The 22,522-nt window shown below is 38.5% G+C and overlaps 1 protein-coding gene and 1 long non-coding RNA gene across 4 annotated transcripts in view; one reads left to right on the top strand and one right to left on the bottom strand.

Annotated features, from left to right (window-relative positions):
• Positions 1-22,522, top strand: part of LOC118414302 (G protein-coupled receptor kinase 5-like) — a 35,985-nt gene continuing 13,463 nt past the window's right edge. For 2 of the 3 annotated variants that reach the window (XM_035818262.1, XM_035818263.1), the window contains exons 1-4: positions 1-215; positions 2,437-2,532; positions 7,357-7,469; positions 15,520-15,594. In XM_035818262.1, the coding sequence (XP_035674155.1) occupies positions 164-215; positions 2,437-2,532; positions 7,357-7,469; positions 15,520-15,594 (336 nt within the window). In that variant the 5' untranslated portion in view covers positions 1-163. Of the gene's footprint in view, positions 216-630; positions 696-2,436; positions 2,533-7,356; positions 7,470-15,519; positions 15,595-22,522 lie in introns of those variants that run through there. The other variant, XM_035818264.1, reaches the window with a different exon arrangement.
• LOC118414373 lies at positions 18,810-20,694 on the bottom strand. The gene is made up of 2 exons (XR_004830953.1): positions 20,275-20,694; positions 18,810-19,817 (listed from the first exon to the last, which is right to left on the bottom strand). It is a non-coding gene; the product is annotated as an uncharacterized LOC118414373 (long non-coding RNA).

Raw genomic sequence — 22,522 nt, 5'->3', positions numbered from 1 at the left:
ATAATTTTTCGATTGTTCGGGATTCGGCTAGTCCAGCCTGCATCACAGCCCCCACCCGGCACCTACCGCCTGACAGACGGACTTTACCTTGGGTTTTCCTGCCGATCCTCGTCAGTTCTCCTTCGATAATCCCCGATTGGCCAGGCAGGAAGGTGCCACGTCTATGGAGTTGGAAAATATCGTCGCCAATACCGTTTACATCAAGGCTAGAGAAGGTAAGGGCGGTGCTATGGTGCCGAGTCAACCCGCAAGTAGCCATGTTTTTTCAACTGGCCATTTCGGGGACAGGTCGATGTGTTTATAAGCAAGCGACCACCAACAGACCGAGGGTTGCTTTTATTTTTCAGCGTCTTTTAGTAAGAATTGAATAGCATATACCCTACCGACTGGATCCCTTGTGCCATACTGTGCAAAATGTCACCTCGTGGACAACGTTTGTGTGGGAAGTAATTAGTCTATCCCGTGCCGGAGCGAGGGTGGCTTCCGCGCCACATTTTGTTACATTTCTGGTGCAGAGTTCCTGTGTACATGTGTGTTTCACATGTCAGCGTTTCCTCAGCATTAAGTCCAGAAACTGTCCCAGAAACGTTCTTGTGGATATGGCAGATGATATGATCGATCGCGTTCCTGCACCGCGGCCAGAGGCGTGCCCTTTCTTGTGTGGCATAGCACAGCAAAGTCCAGATTGGGAAAAGGTGCGAAGTAGCCCGTAGATGTCCCCTGCTAACCCCTGCAGTTCAGCTGGTAGTACGAAAAATATTTAGCTCTGACGACAAGGAAACATTTTTCTGGGGAATGATAGTCAAGATTATCTGTAATGGAGCTCGCATTTTCTTAGATCGATTGCCTGTGCCTTTCCTTGTGCCACCATGCACAGGTTGAGGTTCGATGAAAAATGTCTAGTATAATCGATCATTCCATGATTCTTATCATCAAATCCCTGTTGGCCGTCCATAATATTTCCAGGGAAATTTTCATGTAACGACGTAAGCAAAAACATTGATAAAATGTTGCACAGCGTCAGAGATTTTGGTGTTGTTGGAATGTGTAGCTTGTTTCTGCATCACAACCAAAGGTGTGTTCCTTGTGTGGCTTGGCAAAGCTTGGATAAAATTTGAGAAAACCTTTATGTAACAAAAGATAATGAGTCCATACAGCTGTGATGCTGCAGTCCTGATTCAGTAGTGGAAATCTTTCCTTAAACATTGATGTGAATGTTCTATGCTCACCAGATTTTCGGAGATCAGAAGTAAGCAGGGGTATGTTTACACACTGATTTAAGTGACACCAACACAAAGTCCAATCTGCTGCCAAAAGACCACACACAACAATTTTCAAAACATTACTGAAAGAGACCCAGAAGTTAGTGTCTTTTAAAGAAAATCTGTAATAATGGAATGTTGGGATTAATTTCTCCCTAAAAGTAGAAGAAGTAGGACACTAATTTTCCAATTGTGCCTCTCCAAGCAGTTCTGCATATTGTCGCACATGTTGTCAGTATGTCTTTGTGTTTTGCTTCAAGAAGGAACAGGCCGCGCTAACTTAGCCCCCCTCCCCACCTTTCAAGGACAACATATGATGAGTTTGAATAGTTTCTGAACAATGAATTGATGTTTTAAATGATGGGGCTCCAGTGTTTGCATCATTCTTTCCCCCTCCCCGCCCCCTTTCCAGGGGATGGAAGCAGTGAAGACAGTGTTAGCAGAGCATGTGAGGCACATCAAATGTTGCAGCCATTGCAGGAGATGTTTGCTCAGCGGTAGACAGCCATTCACTGCAAATACAGCAATCTGCTTTTCCTTGACAAATACACTGCTGGTCAGAAGGGTTGTGATGTTGTGCGGGCTCTTGGTTTGTCCTCATTACTCCCACTGGCAAATCATTGGCAGATATAGGAAATCTGTTGGGGAGGAGGGTGTTAGAGGTTCTGTAATTACTTTGTTTGTAACAAAATATATGCCTTTTGGTAAATGTTCTGTAAATTACATGTACATGCAACATTTACCAAAAGGTAACATTTTGTTACAAGAAAAGCAATTATAGAGCCCATTGCACAGCCAATAAGACCACACCTTTCTGAATTCATGAAATGCTTGGATTCTTTACAGCAAATGGCTATTTCAGTGGTTCCATACTTTTTCATTAGTTTGTCCTTGCAAGCTCCTTGTTACAAGGTGAGCTCTGTTTTCTGTTACTTGATGCCAGCTTAATCCTATTAAACAAGGGTTAGCAGGGCTCAGTGACCATGTCCTGAAAATATGGGCTCGAAAACCCAATTAGGCCTAGGAAACAGTCAACCTTGGTTTTAACTTACATGAATCAAAGAAAGGTTACCTGCTGACTGTTTCAAGATTTATATTGAAATGTGTTAAATGTGTTGCCATTGAACTGCTTTTGCATCAGTTTGTCAACATGTATCCATTTGTGTATTTTCAGGCGGTGGCGGAAAACGAAAAGGAAAGAGTAAAAAATGGAAATTGATACTCAAATTCCCCCACATCACGGAGTGTGAATATCTACGAGACAAAATTGGTATGTATCCTCTTCCTTGCCTGTCTGTGTGACTGTGTCTTATCCATTATTCACTTCCATGCCATGCACATCACGTCTTTTGAAACAAACTTGTCCTGTTGTCATTTTGGAGATGATTAAATTAGGTGAACCCTAATCAATCCAAGCTGCCGTAATGTTGCAAATATGTGCTGGCTATGTTACAAGTTATGCCTATGTACAGTTTAGCACCTGGATATAGACGCCTTGTAAAAATTTTGTACATGGAACAGGTTTGTAGGTACTGTGTCTCTCTTGGTCATGTAAAGGATACAACATTCATAGATATTAGATGAAGTAAGACAGGGCAGATTGTGGGGAGTGAGATTTTTTTATCTCTTCAATGGTCTGTACAGGTCTTCTTTTACTTTGTTGGTTCTCCCACCTTTTGTGCTTAAATTGTTGCTTCCATTTTTAGCCATGTCCATCATCATTGGGCAGGTTAGTTAAGGCAAAACTCATAACATAATGTCAATAGGATTGTTGTGAAAGCTTTGCAAGTTTCCAGAGCAAATGCAATGATACTCCCTGCATCCTGGACTTCATCCCAACCTCCCCAGGATATATTCCTACAAAAACAATTTTTATGAATATAAATGTTTAGTTTATTGGAAAGTTTACATCTTGGTAATAAAATGTGGCATGTATGAATAACAGATTAATCAATTTTTTTATGGGACAGGTACAGGTCTACCTCTACATGTATCTGTATCTGTACTGTACTGTTGTATAGATATGAACAATTTGTTTGCTAATTTTTCCTCACACACAATACTGAGGCAATCCTAATGGTATAGTATAATTATGTTAATGACCTAGTCCAAAAACCAAGTAAATATAGAGTGGTTCTTTTTTTCTACTTGCACACAATATTATAGGGTGAGCCTAATGGCATAGTAAAACTAGTATTGTGTGCGAGTAACTAGACGACAGGCTATAGGGAAAACACTCTGCATTTTTGTGAAAGTATTTCTCTTCTAGTTGGATGAAATAACAGAACTTCTCCTAGCAAGCTCTCTAATGTTGTCCAGGGTTCAATGTTGAGAAATACAGTATATTGTTTGCCATCAGCCCATGACCATATATTGCAAGCTGGTACCTGTTTTATCAGTGAGTGCCCAAACATGTTAACACCATCCATCTATGGCCAAGGACTTACTGGGGTAATGGATGTGATAACCTTTGCTTGGGGCTAAACAAAGTTTGCTGGCCCTAGAAAATGTGTATAACATCAACTGTCATACTTCTCCCGGATGCCGTAATACTGCCAATGAGAAAAAATACATGAATTTAATGTCATTTAAAGAGATGTACCAATGCAGTATGCCCGGTGCAATGGCCTAGTGGATAGAGTGTTCGCCTTGCATTCGGTAGGTCGTGAGTTCGATCCCCGGCCGAGTCATACTAAAGAATTTAATAGTGGGATTATAAGTGTTGATGTTATAAGAGTGGTAGTACCTGCGCATGCAGTAATACCGTATGTTTGAGAATTCTGAATAGTTAAGTTTTGCTAAAAAAAGTGCTGGGCTGCACTATTACTTTGGAGGGGCAAGCTTCATTGTTCATGCAGTAAGGTTTCTATTTCTTTGTGCATTTTTTGTATGATAATTCCTGATACTGAAAAAATCATAAGCCTTCTTATTTTACCTGTTCTGATTTATCTATCCTTTGATATCCATATGTACATGTACATCTGTAGGTGATGCTCTCCCATGATTCTACGATCTGTGATACACAGTGCCATGGACTGCAGAAATGTTCCAGCCTTCCCCTGTTTGACCCTAAGTGATGAGAGAAAACAATGCATTTGTCAGGCTTGTTTGTAAACAATTCTGAAGGGAGCAGGCTGTGGGTTGTACACAGTTTGGCTGACCTTTCCCTGTGTCACCAAGTCTGAACTAACCCTAGCATGGCAGAGGGTCAACCAGAGGGGAGGGATAGGTCAGGGTTACAGTGGCTAGCTTCAGCACCCTTGATCTAAGCCAGAGGTATAATTTCTGGGATTCAGTAGTGTGACAGCCTTCTCATACTATGTACAGATTTTTTCTATTTTCAAGCTCAGCTTCAACTGAGTTGTGATTGAACACACATGGACAGTGACCTATGTCAGGTCTCTGCTGTAAGACTTAAGTTAACCAGATATGAAACAGTTCCATATGACAATACTGTTAATGTTTAGAATGGCATGTATGTAGAAAGAGCAACTCAACTAGTTGTTTTTTTCAGTTGCAGAAACCTTTTATGATAGTACCTGTACAGCTTTAAGCTATGTTTGCCTAGTGTGATTTAGCTTGAACTAAGTTGAAGCAAGTTTTCTATGTAAAACTAGTTCTTTTTTGGGGAGCAAAATTATCAGAAGAAATGTAATCCCATTTGTTGAAAACAAGCCTGACCTACACTATAGTCTCAAAAGGACTATTGTGTACATTTGAGTTTAGTCAGCAAATAAGGGAGCAATAGTCTAACAAGAGGTGTGGTTTGGTTCCAAAGTTCCTTGCAACAGGGCAGGCCTATCTGTAGCCAATAGATATATATGTCACAGGGGAGATTGGAATCCAGGAGGTGTGATAAGCTACAGGCTGGCCATCACAGTACCAAACAGGGCTGTGTACAACTACATGTCAATGCTCCCCTAGGAGAATCTGGAATCCTCCTAGGGGAGATTGGAATTCCAATCTCCCCTAGGGGAGATTAGAATCGTATTTGTTTATCAGAGACAGAGTTGAGGTGACTTACAGTAGTTATACAACAACCGAGCTGCCTACCTGCTGCCTAGTTTATGGCGTTGTACATGTAATATAAGTCACATACACCCCACCCCCACTTGGCAACCAGAATTTCATGAAATAGCCAATGCCTTATATTGAGAACAAAATAAATGGCGTATGATTAAAATTGCTGTTGTTTGAAAACATTTATGGCTTCTACCTAAAAGGCTTTTCATCATTGCCATAGTTTACATTTGTAGCTCTGCTAAAAACCTGACCAATATACATTGTAGTCACATATTTTCCGCCAGTAAGATCAATATGGCATTCAAAATGTAACAAATCTACAATTTGTATGGCTAAGAGCCATCCATTACCCATTCACTAATGTAGGAAGTGCTCAGAAAAAAGAGGGATGATTTTGGAGGGCTTTTCAATACCAAATGGCTACCCCCACAAAGTTGTGTAATAAACAGTTACTGCTTGATCCTGTCTGCTTTATTACTGCACTCTTCCATCTTCTCTGATGCATTAATGGTGAAATATGGGCCGATGATGCTGGGCTAATGATGGTTATTGGAGGGTGGCCCACTTTCTCTGATTAGATTTTCTGTGTGGGATGGTTTGCCATCAGTCTTGTGCTTCATCATCTGCACAGTTGCACCCTGGGTAGCCTGTCACTACCTTGACTTAGTTGCAAAGTAGTATGTCAAACTACCAGTCGTCAACAATACTTTGCAAAAATATGTATGAAACTAGCCTCAGCTTACATGTATATAAGCTGGAATAGTAAAAGTTGATATCAACCACTACAAATTACAATATAGTTGCAGTCACATTTGCTCTAAACAATGACTCAATCTGTGTGCATATGTGCTCCAGACAAAATGCTAAATGTAAAACTGATAGGACTGTTTTATAAGATCAAATTGAAGTTGCAAGTACATGTTAGAAACATAAATATTATTTTTATTAGCGAAATACTAGTGATTAATAATATGGCTTACCACTGGACATGGTTGGCTGTGCCAGATGGTTGGCTGAATTATGATAAATGTGATATCATTTTACTAAGAAAACACATGAAACATGAAGTATTACATGGTAAACATCAATTTATGTCTCATAAAATCAGTACAGCAAGTACACAATGTGTGATGTTAGGCCAGGGTACGTGAGGCATATCACGTACAAGTCTTTAATTTGCACACTATAAATCCATCTTGATAAGTTGGTGTTGTTTTCTTGTAACGGTCTTGACACTAGTCAGCATATCAATTATGACTGCATAATGAGTATGGCTTGGTGTAAGATGGCTGGCTCAAATGTTGTGTTTCTTCATCATACTCTTTGCAGGCTTTTTTCCTTGCTGACTTCCTTCTGTTCTCACTAATAGTCTAGCTGCATGGATGAGTCAATAGGAGGAAGAACACATCAACCTTAAAAGTCTTATTTTTGAGTTTTTTCATTAAGTTGTAATAGAAAGTACACACTTACATGGACACAATTATAATGAACCTACAGGAAATGCTCCAAGTCATTCATTCTATGTTGAGCATATTAACTCTATATCATAAGAAAAAATTGCCAATAACCTCATACCACATAATCTCTATAATGTATGGCAATTAAAAAACAAACAAACAAACACACTTAATAGCTACACTCTACAACAGGCACTGGTAGTGTACGACCTCACCACTCAACGCTCAGGATTGTCCATCTGTAGTGTGCGGCTGTCAAACTTTATTTGCTGATTTCTTCAGTTACGAACAAGATTTTGCCAGTTTGACCCTTGAGATCAGTTAGGTTGGCTAAAGTAAAAGGGAATTTCTCCCTGCTATAAACACACATCCGTGCAGCTGTTTTGTTAACTTGGATTGTTGTATGAATTTTTCACTTGAGTATTGTATGAATGACACCTCAGTGACCCTTGTCGACTGATGTACATAAACACGAATTTGGTAGTTCAATCTGGATAAGCAATAAGAGAGAAATCATATTTTACTATTTCTATGTTTTCCAGTGTCTGATAAAGAAATGGATGGTACAAGAAAAAGATAAACCTCTAAACAAAATTTCTTTTCTTGTCCATCAGACTGTGACTACACGTCCGTCTGTGAGAAGCAGCCCATTGGTCGGGAGCTGTTTCGTCAGTTCTGCAAGAAAGATGCCAAGCTAAACAGGTGTATTTGTTTCATGAACAAAGTGGTAAGTTTTCACATTGTTTCTCTACAAGTCTAACTATCTTAGAAATGTAGTATGCCATACTTTGGGCTCTATGGGCCATGCCTTGTCAACTGTGTTCTCATACCCACACCCTTTATAGCACTCTCCCAGCATAGTGCAGTCAGTCATTCAGTCCATACAGACTATGGCTCTACGCAAAGGAACGAAATGACGATGTAGACTACTGTATTGTGTCAGTATTGCAAATAGAAATAGAAAGAAAAATCCCATTATGCAATGCTTCATTGTGTGCACACACTTACAGACAGACAGACAAGCCCAAAACAATACTTCGCTTCCTTGGGATGAAGCAAAATCTCTTTTGTTTGTTATTTGTTTTGATGAACCTCACACAGCACGGACCATGTTCCCTTGACCAGGATTTGTCCATGTTGATGGAATTATAAAGAATTTCAGTAACATGACAAGAATGTTTTAATCCCATTGTCTCTGTGCACAGATCTGTTTATTAGATCCTAATCACAATATTTGGGCTAGATAAAACTAGCAAACTCACATGGTGAGGTAACAAGAAAAGGAAGTCAAGATTACAAGATTTTGTATTTTAAGGTACTCCATATGACAATGTGACAGTGTACATTATGCATGATGCAACCTCCTTTGTCCATGGTGATAGGTGAAATGTTCATGTCCATACATGTATGGGAGAATGTATCTACAAATACCTGAGAGATGTAGGTTTTAATGCACACACACATGCATTCTTGGAGTAGGAGTTGATTTCATTGGATTGATCAGCTCTTGAAACTTGATTTCGATTTCCTACCATATCTAGTCCTAAGGTCATCAAGATATTGGTGCATCTTCTGAAACAACAATGGGTTCAGCTGACATCTGCCACTATGATAGCTGAAAAGTACCACACACATGTACACATCTGATCATCATGTAGCCCATAATCACTGCGGTGATTGTGGTCCTCTCTTTGACCCTGACCTCTCAGTGTGAATCTGATAAGGTGGAGACTTGTTGTCAGGTATCTGTGCATCCCCGTCATCCATGTTGTTAAAAACCCTTTCTTTTGTCCAAGGATGTTTATGTCTAAATTCCATGTATTCATAGGTTTATGTCATGTTGTCATTTATGTCACAGATATTTTTTAAAAGCCATAAGGTGTCACCTGTAAGCTTGACTTTGGTGACCTAAAGGCAACAGAAAAGTAAACTGTTAAACATGGTGTCATCAAAGTACAGTAATTTTTACATAAAAATTAACCTTTAATGGAACACAAAATGGAAGTTGTATACTGTTTGGTGACTTCTTTACTGAGGTGGATTTAATTTTATAATCTTAACCTGTTCCTACCCTTTTTATTTTAGACCATCATTTCTCTAATGAATAATCCATAATTAGATATGAGCCATCTTTTGTTAGGATTTAAAATTCTTCTTTCTCCTGGGGCATATTTGCCCGGATCCAGCAGGTGATCGATGTGGTAGATTGTGTGTGTAAAAACACTGATGGTATTTTTGCCATCTTTTTATTGACCAGACTTGCGTGAGATAAGTAAAGCGATGTTGTATGATAAATAAAGAGATGTTGTATCGTGCACAGTGTATTTTCATCCCTAGTGCATGATATACAATGTACTAGTACTAGTAATAAGATTTCTCCTTTTGATGCATAAACTCTTATCCAGCTACTTGTACTATTGTACTATGATGAACCTTTCCAAAGCCAAAAGACAAATGTGTAATGAACTGTGTTGTGCACCAGCCTTGTAGCAAATGCAGACATGTGAGCTAGCATGTAAACAGCTGTATCTGATGAAAGGTGATAAAACTTTTTAAAAGGAAGGCTATCAGCAAAATGTACCCAGCAATGCAGCATGATGTCATTGCTGCAATTCACCTTGTATATCCTTGATTTTATTTGTCAAGATGCAAAAATGTATACAGGAAGGATTAGAATACACATTTACTGTTATGTAAATTTATACCAACTACAGCATTATGTATGAAATTGTATGTATAGATATCTACGAAATAGGTTATAGATTTCTATACATAATGTGTACATTGTATGATGTATGTGTGTTTGTGCACGCGCTTATGCAACAGTCTCTCACTCAAAGTTGGTGAGCAAGAGCACTTGGACACGTGCTACATCAATTACATAGTTGCTGGACACAGGTGTAAGTGGACATGAAGGCCTTTCTGCAAGGATTTCTGACTGATCCCAGTAATCCTTCCAGCATGACATCTTTTCCAAAATAAAGAAACAAAGGTCATTGTGCTGACATTTTTAAAAATAATGTGGGCAATGTGATTTCGTTGCAAGGAAGTAAGGATGTAGCTTTCTTAAACTTGCATGTGATTCAATTGACACATTACTATTATTAGCAGTTACATAGGAGGGGTGATCAATAAATTCAGTTGACAGTCACTGAGTGATTTTTTCCTTCTCTGACACCAAACAGTACTGGGCATCACCTATAAAATAATCATCATAAATAACCCTTAAGACTTTGGTAGACATTCATTAAAGACTTCATACTAATAACTAATAATATTAACTACATTTGTATGCATCAAAACTTGTATTGTGCATCTTATTTCTGGAAGAGGCGGTACAGTTATCGATCACCCTGGTACATGTACATGTATGGAGAACAGCACACAACAGGTTGAATCTGATTGTCAGCAGGTGGCCCTGCCATCTCCCTGAAAGTCCCTCCTCCTGAAATGAAAATCCTGATGGATTGACTCAGTTGGCTCATTTTCAATCATCAACATCTTGATTTCTAGCTTCTGATGTGAATCTTTGTATCATTAATGGATCCATGGTAAAGCACACCAGCTACTCAGGAACATGATATCACTAATTATCCGCTGAAGACTAAGACCAGTCAGGCATACCAAAAATAACATGGTGTTGTGCTTTCCAGGAAAGCTTTTAGAGCATACCCAATTAAATCTCTGTTTGAGGAGACAAAAGCTTCAAGGTATGATTATGATGATGATAACAACAGATAAAGAGAAAATACCAGCACTAAACAGTATTACTGTATGATGTGAAGGAGAATGTCTACACATATACCTATTTATCACAGCCCATCAGTCTTCACTTAACCAAAATAGATGCAATACTGATGAAGAGTTTGTAGATGTTCACGTGCCAGAACTTGTACTTGAGTTCAGTCATTATTCCTGATGATGGCCAAAAATATCAGTGGATTTTGTTTGGCTAGTGTTCTATCATTGATGGGCTTGATGTATATTATTCAATATAATACAAATTACAGATGACCACCTTCAAACGCAACATACATGCTTGGTACATGTAGTGAACTGTATCTCTGCTATGCATGTGTACATACATGTAAGGGGCTTCATTTCTTGCTTGATTTAGTTTTCTGCATATACCTGAAGCCATTCTGGTCAATTTCAGGTCTGCACTCTCTTCTAATGGGGATTCACAATAAAGCCCATGTTCCAGATCAATGTACATCTTGCTGTCTTCACTAAATAAAAAGGTTATTTGTTGTGATGGTCTTGAAAACAGTGCAACTTAGGGATTTATATAGGGCTAGTTTACAGGAGGCAAAAAGATGACTTAAAAATGTCCTACAATGTTCAATACGTGGCCTGTGTCCTGGGACACATTTTTTGCCTGTGTGAAAATGATGTGCTGTGGTGTGCCGCAGTGTCATTTTCATTTTTACATGGACAAAAAAAAAGCGTTGTAGGACACGTGCCGCTTGTTGAACGTCGTAGGACATTTTTGAACAAGTCATTTTTTTCTCATGTAAACTGAGCCATAGACTCGCAACATTGCCTGTTTCACATACATGTACTAATATAATCAATATTCCAAGGAGGTGATCGGTCATACAAGCACAACTTCCATGCTGGTGACAGTGCTCCTTGCACAAGATTAGGAAAACATTTACTTGACAAAATCTCTCTTCTTGGAGTTTCTGTACCACTGGCATAATGACCTTTGACCTGAATGTTGCTGAGCTGATACCCAACTTTGCTTTAAGCTCATGTGGCTAAATGTTGAAGTGAATGCTGGAGAGATTTGTCTATGTCACTTCAAAACATCATCAGGCACGTAAATCAACAAATAATATGCTGTTGTGTTGTGTGTGTGTCCAAGAATAGATATTTGTTTGAGTCTTTGATAGCAGCTTTCCTTCACAATCAAATTTCTTGTTAGATTTGTTAACAATTATAAATTAACATTGAAACTTATATATAGATATATTCAGTAGGTTGTTTGAAGTTTTTTATTTTTCAATTCACCAGTAATGACAACAATACTTTTCTCCCACCCTGTTGTTGGCTAAGTTAACACTGTCATTGATTGCATGTACATGTATGTAGCAGTTAACTTAAAGACTTGCAGAAATACAATTGAATACAATTTATTTTCTAACGATCTAGAGGATCATTTCCTCGCTATTAGATTGAAATATTTTTCATGTGATAATTCGGTCGGGAAGTTATGTTAAAACGTCTTCAAAAAGTGCGACTTGGTGCATCCGAGGGCGAATTCAAATGATATGCATGACGTCATTTTAGAGAGTCGCGTTCTTCTAGTAGCTCTACCCCCGTCCGCTGTAATGGCGTCTTGTACTACAGGTCGTGTTAGTACAAAGTCCAGTAGAAGTTATTGTGTCGCAGGAGGCCCACATGGCGTTAGCTGTAAGAATAGTCAGTCTACCGAGGGGATATCTATGCACAGATTCCCCAAAGTTAGAAATGACAGAACTGTGGCTGACAAATTGAGAGTCTCGGCGAGCTAGAAAACAGTGTACAAAATTATGTATCAAGTTTGTTCAGAGGCATCGGCATGGTTCCTTCCGCGACATCTATGGCTCTGCACACTTCGAGCTCCGCACACTTCGAGCCCTCGTACTTCAACATGAACCTTGAGATTATATTGGGGAGAGCTGTAGGAGGACCAGAAGAATTATCGCAGGAAAAGTTCCAACTATTGACACCGCTGGTCTGCCGACTCCAGTCACGGAACGCGCGCGGAGAAGGGTGAATTCGCCACAGTTTATCACAGCTGCAGGACGTTTATCTGTCACATACTAGTAGTAATTCGCCCTGTAAATTTACCTTGTATTTCGCCTATTCTGGTCATAACTGCGGTGCCATTATTGTGAAGTACTTGTACGCTTAGACTCCGACACAAAACAGCACAAATGATTCTTGGATTTTACATTGGATTCTTTGTCGGCGTCCGGATAGATTTCATAACAAAGTGATTCCGCTTATACCGAACTCGTAACAACAAACGACGCTGTCCCAAGATTTTCAAGCACGAAAATTTGCTGACCGTATTCAAAATACGTTGGAAAAATCGTCACTAGATTTTGTCATGAATATTGTAGTTCTTGGTCTCAGTAAAACCAAGTTACGAGCGAATCTGGGATTTTTCGTCGTCAACAACAACAACTCTAAGAAAAATGGCCCCAAAAAAGATGGCGGCCGTGCGCTAAAATCCTGAGACTTTTCGAATTTTCTTTCACGGAAACACCAGTCTGTATGTTTTTCCTCGAATCACTAGGAGCTTACGAAATCTGTCTGTTGTGTAGTGTCTTAGCGGTGGACATGTTGTTGATAGGTGAGTTAAAATAGTTTGGTTTTGTATAAAAACTTCTAGCGTAACCTGAGCATGTAAACAAAGGAAAATATATCTGGGTTGCGGGACCACAAGCATGTACGTACTCGTTACTATGTCATCGATAACTCGTTTTTTTTGCTCGTGTAGCTACAAACTTGGCACTTTTGTCGCTAGATTTTGTCATGAATATTGTAGCATTGATATGTAGTACTGATATGGTCTCCGTAAAACCTAGTTACGAGTGAATCTTGGATTTTTCGTCGTCAACAACAAAGAAAAATTCCTCACAAAAAAATGGCGGCCCCGTGCCATGCGCTATTATTTAACCACACTTTTCGAATTTTCTATCACGGAAACACCAGTCTGTGTGTTTTCCTCGAATCACTGGGAGCTTACGAAATCTGTCTGTTGTGCAGACAAATATGAGACAGAAAGAACAGTCACTCTCAAAATGTTTCACGGACTCGTCACAATCTGCAGGCGTTTAGCTATCGGCCGTGCTCACGACTAGAAATAGTCAGTCTACGACGTACTATCTATCCGATAAAAGCTTACAGGTTTGTAAACAAACACATACTTTGAGTGGGAATGTATTTTGAGTCGCATTTCTTGTGGCAATGAGGTTGCTTCTCATTTTAAATCCTGGCAAACTGTACGTAGTTAGTTGCTCAGCTGTTGTATATTTGTACGCGACCGAAGCTTTAGTCCCGGTTTCGCTAGCAGGCACAAGCGGAGACCGCAAAGAGGCACAAACTTCTGCGCTTCCGCTAGAAAACATCTTCAAATCAATGTACAGCATGGCCTCCTTACTGAGGATAATGTAAGCTCATGCTATCATTTGTGTATAGAAGAAGCGATGGCTGTTTATCCCCGCTTATTCCACACGCTACAATAATGAACTTTCTCCCCGCTTCGCTTGCGTTACGCACGCTTGGTACGTGCATCAACTTCAAGTGCCTCTAAGATATATTTTAGTGGCGTGAATACGAACGAAATTCCCTTCAAGTGAAGTGAAGTATGTGTTCTTTAGTCGTGCCGAGTTTCGTCAATGAATTATGTTTCCTTTATAAGATACGGGTCTATCAAATGTACATTATTCCCCTAGTCAACCATACCAGCTAGTAGGGACTAACTAAAATGACGTCACGGCGTGTTCCTAATTAGTTCCAGCAAAGAGCTCAAAGTACACATTTTTATGTCGCTGTTTGAGGGACTTCCGGACGGACAATTGATTTGAAACTTGCATTGACTTTTTCAGAAAAGATCAATTTTTTACATTATTGGTAGAAAATGCTACAGACGATTTCATTTCAGTTACACTTTAAATGGATCATTCCAAATATCGGCATATACTATGAGATAGGATGGGGCTAAAAGCCATGGAAGTCTAATTTCTTGTCATTGCACTTGCTGATAAACAACAGTTTTGTTACTTGCTCATGTAGGTCAAATAAAAGTCATATCAAAGGCTTTGGCTATTGAAATGTGGAACTTGTTGTCAGTAAACATGGCCACGAGTAGGACATGTGCATGCATTGTTGTAACAACTTGTGTGGGTGTGCATGTATGTACAAAATGTATCCGGGAGATCCTCCTACTGACTGTGTATGTTTGTGTCATTTCATCAGAATGATTGTCCTTCTGTCTTGGCTAACAGGTGACACAAGTATGGTTCTTGCATGCCCTATGTATTGATATAACTGTTTAATTACTCAAGAAGATTGCCAGATCTCTACAAGTAAATGTACATGTTCAAGAAAAGACAAGCAACATGGATTGTGTTGCAGATTAAACCCTGCAGTGGTCATTTATAATGTACATGTGTAGGGCTTTATCAATTTCACTATACCATAGCCAAATGTGGAGTCATTTGGCTTAACGGCAGGGAGTTTGGCCTGTAGCCCAGAGGTTCAAATCTGTTGATTTGTCACCGAACACGTTCCCTTAGGAAAGGAACTTCACACAACTTTTCTCACTTTACTCGGGTAAATGAGTATCTAGCTTCTGTCAGAGATGCCCTGTGTCTGAGGAGAGTCACAATTTAAGCATGTTAAAGAACCCATCACACTTACTGAAAAGAGTAGGGGTCCTGCCTGGTGTGAGTGGATCAGCAGTAAAATCTGTCCAGATTTGCAGCTTGTACAAACCTGGTGTGTTATATGCCATGATGCAGTATGCAAAACAAACAAACAAAAACAAAAACAGTTTAACAACCCCACTATGAAGCCATTAGCCACAAGCATGAAGCTTGTAAGAGAATCACTATTAACTTGGTTTATGAAAGAGCTGTTGTCCCAAGACCTTGGGAGCGACAACAACCAACTGTTCTATATACAAAATGTATATCATGTAGTACTAAATCATACAGAACTGCTGATAATGCCTATACATACATTGTATCAACATGTATTTACACAAACCTCTATATTTTCAGGAAGAGTTTGAGGTGACAACAGATGACAAAGGAAAAAATGCTGCCCAGATCCTTAGCGAGTTCTTAGAGTCTGAGGTTTGTACATTTCTACTGTATCTGTTTTGGTCATCTGGTATAACTTCAATAATCTGTAAGTTGTAGCACCAGCTTGCAGGCATGGGTGCATGACATGACATGGAATATCATTATTAAATTTTTGGGCAACAAAATCCCCCCCCCCCCCCCCAATTCCATTCTGTGAATTTTATGTTTGTTGATAAGGACCACAGGAAGATTACCTGCAATATACTTGTATGTTGTTGTCAAGTAATTTTGAATCTAAATGAAGTCAAGTCAAGTCCCCGGCTGATTCAAAAGATTTGGAGGAAAAGAAAACGTCTAATCCATAATCAGTAGATGCCATGACACCACCAACATAAAATTGGCTACCTGCTCTATTGGAATTCTATAGGTGAGCATGATGCTGCATATTCAACAGAGTGACAGGCTCTTTTTAGATCACAGATAATTACAATCTCAAGTCAATGGAAGCACATACATGTGACAAAAGGCTTTCACTTTCTTCCTATGCAACTTCATATTAATGATTGATTCTGTTTTGACTTAATATCCTACAAACCTGCAGCTCCTTTTTAGGCCACAACAAATTTATTTGTTGCTTCTCGGATTTTTTTAAATTGGATTGGCAGGTCAAAAAAATGAAAATGAATTTTTTAAGAAGGTCTGGGGTGAAGATATATGACTTCACTCACTCACTTAAATAACAAAAAAAAAAACATCCTGAGGAGTTTAATGGCACGTTTTATACAATGAATCCCTTACTTTGATTTGTTACTAATGTTCTGAATAAAAGGCATTGTTTTTAGACGGAAATTATTTGTATGTGGTAATATGGTAATATTTATAGGTTTGTGATTAGCAAAAATTGTATTATTTCTTCTCGAGACTTAATTTTTTGAGGGGGACAATGAAAGAAAATGGACAGGCAAATCCGAGAAGCTACAAATAAAATTGGTGTTGCCTTACAAAGGCATATGATAAAAAGAAGTTGGAATTTCAGTATCCTGTTTATGAATAATGATATCATATGTTACTGAGTTTATTCCATACCCTTGCAATAATAGAAAATCCCCCAAATCTTGAAAGACAATGTTGCATGAGTGATTTTTAGACAAGTGTTATAGTGGTGCTTATTCTAGCCCAATATCTGTTCCATCAGGTTTTGCAACACCAGTATCCTTATGAATACAGGTTCTCTGTGAAACAGATTTTATCGCGCTGCCATGACGTAGAATGGTTAAAAGCGGCTTGGAACCCGGGATAAATTGCACATTCATGGGGCAGATGTACCCACGCAGCGTGTCAACCATTCTGTGGCAAGCATGGCAAAAGCGGAGACCCTATTTTCCCGGGGGCACTATAATGAAAACATTTTGAGGTATAATTTCCTTGAAATTGTTGCTGCATACATTCATAGGCACCAAATTATTTATATTGGTCCAGGGAGGACCACTGGATCGATAGCGGCAGCTAGTTTATCTAAAAATAGGACTGGAGGAGAGATGCAAGCTTTCAGGTGCATTCTAATGAGGCCGTTTCCTCTGTGGAGGAAAACCCTGCATCAATCATGACAGAGAATGCCTCTCCAGATAAACTCCTTATAAGGAGGATTCTGCTGGAGAGGTTCATTTGTGAAAGAACTGGTGATATCGATTGTGATGTCAGCAACGCAGTGGGGGATTTCCAAGAATAGACAGAGAAGGGAAGAAAAATATCACTTGCTGGTTAGAAGATGAATGCAAGATCTGTTCCCAGTAGTAGACAAGGCACTTACCTAGATATACACAGGTGTTTTTTTTGTATAATTAGAGCCATAATCTTTTATGAATGTATTTCCTGAAAAAAAATTAAATTGTTATATTTGCTGGTCTTAAACAGTAGTAGGCCATATTTTGAAGGTTTGCACTCAGAGATTTAATGAGACTTCAGTTTCACCCCTTGTATTGATCGTTTCCCAGCTTGGACGTCATACCACTGTTCTCCATATCTTACATGTATACATGTCCATCAGAACATGTATGTATATCTAGATTCTAGAAAAATAGGGAAGCATTTTTGGTATTTAAAATTTACAACTTAACATGAAAAGATCATCATTTTCATCCCATCTTGTTGTCTCTTTTGATATTGCATTGTGTGATCAATTTAAATGGACATATACTTGTAACATACCATCACATCTACCCATGGTAAGTCAAGAACAGCAAAAAAAAAAGCGCTGAAGCTTTTCCTTTTTGACACGATATCAATGTGAGGACTGAGCTACACTGTAACCTACTAGGTCAGGTTTCAGAATTTAGTCAATATCCATTTTAATATGTATGTTAGTTTGTAATGTTCAACTTGAAGGTTGGGAAAAGAAACTAGGAATATTAAAAAATGTATAAGTTATTACTAAAAGCAGTCAAATATTCACTCTTCACCTTTGATCATACCAGGTGATAATGTGTTATCATTCTGCTTGAAGAGTCAGTAAAGAAGAAAACAGTTTTGTCCATGTCCAGTAGCAAACAATGGATGGTATGTCTACAGCCAAGGAGATAATCGGGGGACAGATGATATCTGGTCTCTGTGTACAGGTGGTCACCTAAGGTCACTAGGATTCTTCATAATGCTTGTACAATAATTGGGAAAATCACCCAAGGAATCACCGAAAAGTAATGACATTGGTCAGGTAGACATTAACTTAAGTAGATGTGGTCAATTGCAAGTGTTAAACTTAAGTAGATGTGGTCAATTGCAAGTGTTAAAGATGCCAATGGTTTTGTGCATGGGGCCAGATGTCTCTGTTGAAAATCTTTCAACAAGCAGTGTTGTATTTTTATAATGTCATGTTGAGTGTATAACAAATGATGGCTTTCCTCTTTTGCTGACTATTTCTTAAAAGGTGCTTGTCTTGTTGAAATGTTGGTATCCACATTTTGTGATTCTGACCTAGACTTTCTTCTTAACCTCATTGGCCAGGTACATCGTCAATGACATCTTGGTAACATTTAGTAGGCATGTCACACCAAAATTTTGGTTAAGGTTAAAGTTGCTGAAACTGCTTTCAAATTACAGATCAGATTCTTCTGATTACAATGCTTTTTATTGTGTTGAAATCCGACAATGTTGAAATTTTCTAGAATTTTTCAAAGTTGAAAAGTTGGACGTTTTTATTAGAAGAGGCTTATCTATTAGCCCTATGGGAACAGTTGACCTCGACATGGCACCGAAAATGACCACAAGCACACAGTTATTTACACGCTTTTTAATGTATCTTCCAAACGCTTTAACAAATGTTCTTCAAATTTTCAGCACATGAAGATAATATTACTGGACAGACTATAATATTGTTTTCTCGATATATCATCATTACTTTGTATTAATTAATCCTAATTAACCCTAATTAATCTACTCATCCACAATAGTACCATTCAATTAATCTGCATTTCTTAAACATGCTACAAGCTTAAGAAAGAACTTCACGTTTCTAATTCAAAGTAAGACTAATCATTAAAAAATGAAGTATTTTTGTAGTTTTCATTAATTACAAAATATGCAAATGAGGGTTATTACCCTAAAGTACTTCCAACAACACATGTAATTATATCACTTGTCCATATTTGAATTACATATTCCCTGAAATAAAACTAGACAGTGCTAACCTATATTGCATGTTGATGTAAGTACAGGAATGTATCCACACTTTTAGGAACATCAATAAATAGTTAAGAATTTATGCTAATTAGCAATATGCTAATGATACATATATGGTGAAAACTATCCACACATTGGCTTTTAATCACATTTATGTTGTAGGCATACTTAAATGGGTTGTACAGATGTAAATTGCATGTTACTTTAAAGAACTTTTAACAATCAAATGCTTAATTAGCAGTTGTCCTAATTAACATCATAATTAATGACATTAGTAATAGTAAGTGCTAATTAGTATGCATACATGTTTTACCCATTCTAAAAAATAACTGTTTAGTTCAAGTAACTTTCTGATTATTATTAGTAGGTTGCTTTTCTATTCAGTTTCTCTTAACTTAGCTTTTCTTCTTTAAAAATCAAAACAATAAGATCAAATAACTTTCAATGTTCGTCACCAATTATTGCAACTCCAAACATGTCGTGTCTAAACTTGATCTGTTGTCTCGGTGTCTGCAGCCTTGTCTCTGGTGAGCAGTTTTGACAAGTCTCTATTTTGCTGTTTCCGCTGATCTGCCCAGGATATGTCCCTTTTGTGTCAACTAGAAAATTAAAAATGATCTCGAAATTAATACCATGCAACTGACAAATTCCGATTGAGCATGGCGATAACGTGTCTGCACGCAACATATCATTTACGATAGTGAAACGTTTTTTTGTTACAAAATATGCCACATCATCGGTTATGAAAGGTATTCTACACAATACATAAAATATATTGCCATTCTGCGGTCAAATAGCGCAGAATTTATGATAATATGTTGAATTTATAGCGCAGACAATGTCCGCGGACGTCCGTGATGTCACGCCCCCCTCCCCCTCCACGGCCGTGCGCGGGCTGCCTAAAAAAACTCTCAAATCGCATCGCTAAAGCCACAAGCCAAACTCGCGTAAATAGAAACAGAAACTACACCATGATGATCGCAATATATCTATATTCGTCACTGTGTATGAACAAAATTGCTAAATTCAAGAAAAATGGCAAAAATATCCACTTACTTTCGGAGGTTTCCCTACTCTGGCCCATAACTTCCGCCAGGAATGACGTAGCAAAATTGTGCAACCACTGGAGTGAACCTTGATCTCTGCCCTTTCACCTGGAATCATTCCCAGAGTTCTCCGATGCACGGCGGCTTGTGGCTTTTGAGTTGAAAATTGCATCTCCGCCGGGCGGCCTTCGAAATAGCGTGCCGCGCGCGCGGCGTCAAAACGGGGCATTTTTCCGGCTGTATCTCCAACTTTTATGATTTTTAGCTCCTTATTATATGGATATTGTCAACTAAAAATCAGATAGTATCGTAGTCAACATTCCATAGATTATAGACAACGATTTTGATTGGCATTATTCAAGCGGTTGATTTTTAAGATTTTTTAAAAAACATTTACGGCCCCGCGGGCCGCTGCGTTCTAATGCGGGAAGGGGGTAGGTTTGACATGCCTACATTTAGCACGTCTCTTTTGAGCCGTTTCCACGGGCGTCTGCTCCCCTCAGGACCAAACGTGACTTGGGACACTCCCAACAGACTACATCCATAGGCTATAAGTATAAGAATAACTCAGCTGGCAGATAGCGTGCCTTGGCCTTTGTTTTAACCCTTTTCCGGTAGTAACTTTTATTTCAAGATTGACCTTTTTCTTAACTGCCCTTTCTGACCACATTTAAATGTCATAACCTAAAGAAAAGTTTATCTTTAGCTTCCATTAGTTATGGCTTAATCTAGGTAATCCATAATGGTTATAGGATCTTAAAGTAAAGCAAAGCGCTCTTTTTCTTCATTCTATCTCTTTTTGATCTTTCTTTCTGATCATTCTTGCTGATCATTTTCTGACTGTGTATCACTTTTGAATCCCATGTGTAAGAAGTAGAACAAGTTACTATAACTGTTGCTCCTATAAATTGTCACTGATTCGTGTACTTTTTCCCATTTTCTCCTTAAATCCAAAGGATTTCCTTGATTTGGCCAGAGTAGCTGAACTACATTTAGTGAAGAAATTTATTATTGTGGCCAACCCCCACACATTCTTCTATGCATGTTCCTTCTCCTGAGTTGGGCATGTCTCCAGTGTGTCTCACAGTGAGTCTGTCTCAATGTTCAGACTGTCCCTGACAGTCTCAGTGTCCACATTTCACTACAGCTTCAATTCTGTCATTTATGTCGCTAAATAAGATGTTGGGTATCAAAGACTTGTGTCCTAGACAAGAACTCCCTCCACATCTTTCATGTACAGTATATGCATTTGCTAAACTGGATGTCCATTGTCTGGAAATGCTAACACAACATCTGCTTGCATTTGGTATACTGTGTACCAGGTACTATATGACTGTAGGTTATATCAATGCTGTATGTCATACACAATATGTGTCAAATTTTCATAATGTTTTTTGGTTAAAATGGATTTTATTTTTCATCCTGGGGAGTTAAGTATCAGGTGGTCTTTTACGAGGGGATAATGGATGTTTTGTCTAGCAGTGAAGCACAATTTCTGTCATGATTTATGAAGAAATGTGATTGTCTTGCCAAGCCTCCATGACTAATGGTCAACAATACATCCTGATCATGTGTCTATCATTACCTACATGTAAACCTAATCCAAAATCGTTTTTCCTACTTCAGATGTGCTCTCATTTCAAGTGTAAGTATTCATGGCTATCAGTCAGGCCCATCACTTAGAGTAATTGTGTGTAACATTAATCCATCCCCCTACAGCCACAACCTTGCCTTGAAGGTTAATGAAATGGCTTTCCCTGTCCTATTCAATCTAGCCCTGGTTTCTGTGGATATTTATGGGGACTGGACAAATGAATCTCAGATGCACTGATACTGATAGTGCCTTCTTCCTTACATGTAGGTACATGTAGAACAGATTGAGACTAAAAAAACAAAATAAATTGACATTGTAACTTCTGAATTGCAGTGTACTTAAATGGAATTTAGTCCATTGAGAATTTACAACATATACAAAAAAGACATCCTAAAAGAATATTGGTGTCAATCAACAAACAGCATGCTTTTACTGTACAACCCAGAGTATCATGCCACCACCTGTTGTTCATCAGAATGTATCCTTTTTTCAATTTCCTGTTTTTTATTGTAATTATATACTGTGGTGCTAAATTTTTCCTCTAAATTACATTCCCAATTAAGCTTGCCAGGAATGCCTTGGTTTAATAATTGATTCCCAATTTTTTTTAATTTTTATTATTTGCTGAAGAAAATTGTGCATTGTTAGATTGAAACCTAGTATT

The sequence above is a fragment of the Branchiostoma floridae genome, chromosome 4 (genome assembly GCF_000003815.2).
Source record: "Branchiostoma floridae strain S238N-H82 chromosome 4, Bfl_VNyyK, whole genome shotgun sequence".
Classification (NCBI taxonomy): Eukaryota; Metazoa; Chordata; class Leptocardii; order Amphioxiformes; family Branchiostomatidae; genus Branchiostoma; species Branchiostoma floridae.
Note: the sequence above shows the minus strand (reverse complement) of the source record. Positions and strands in the feature narration are given on the sequence as shown.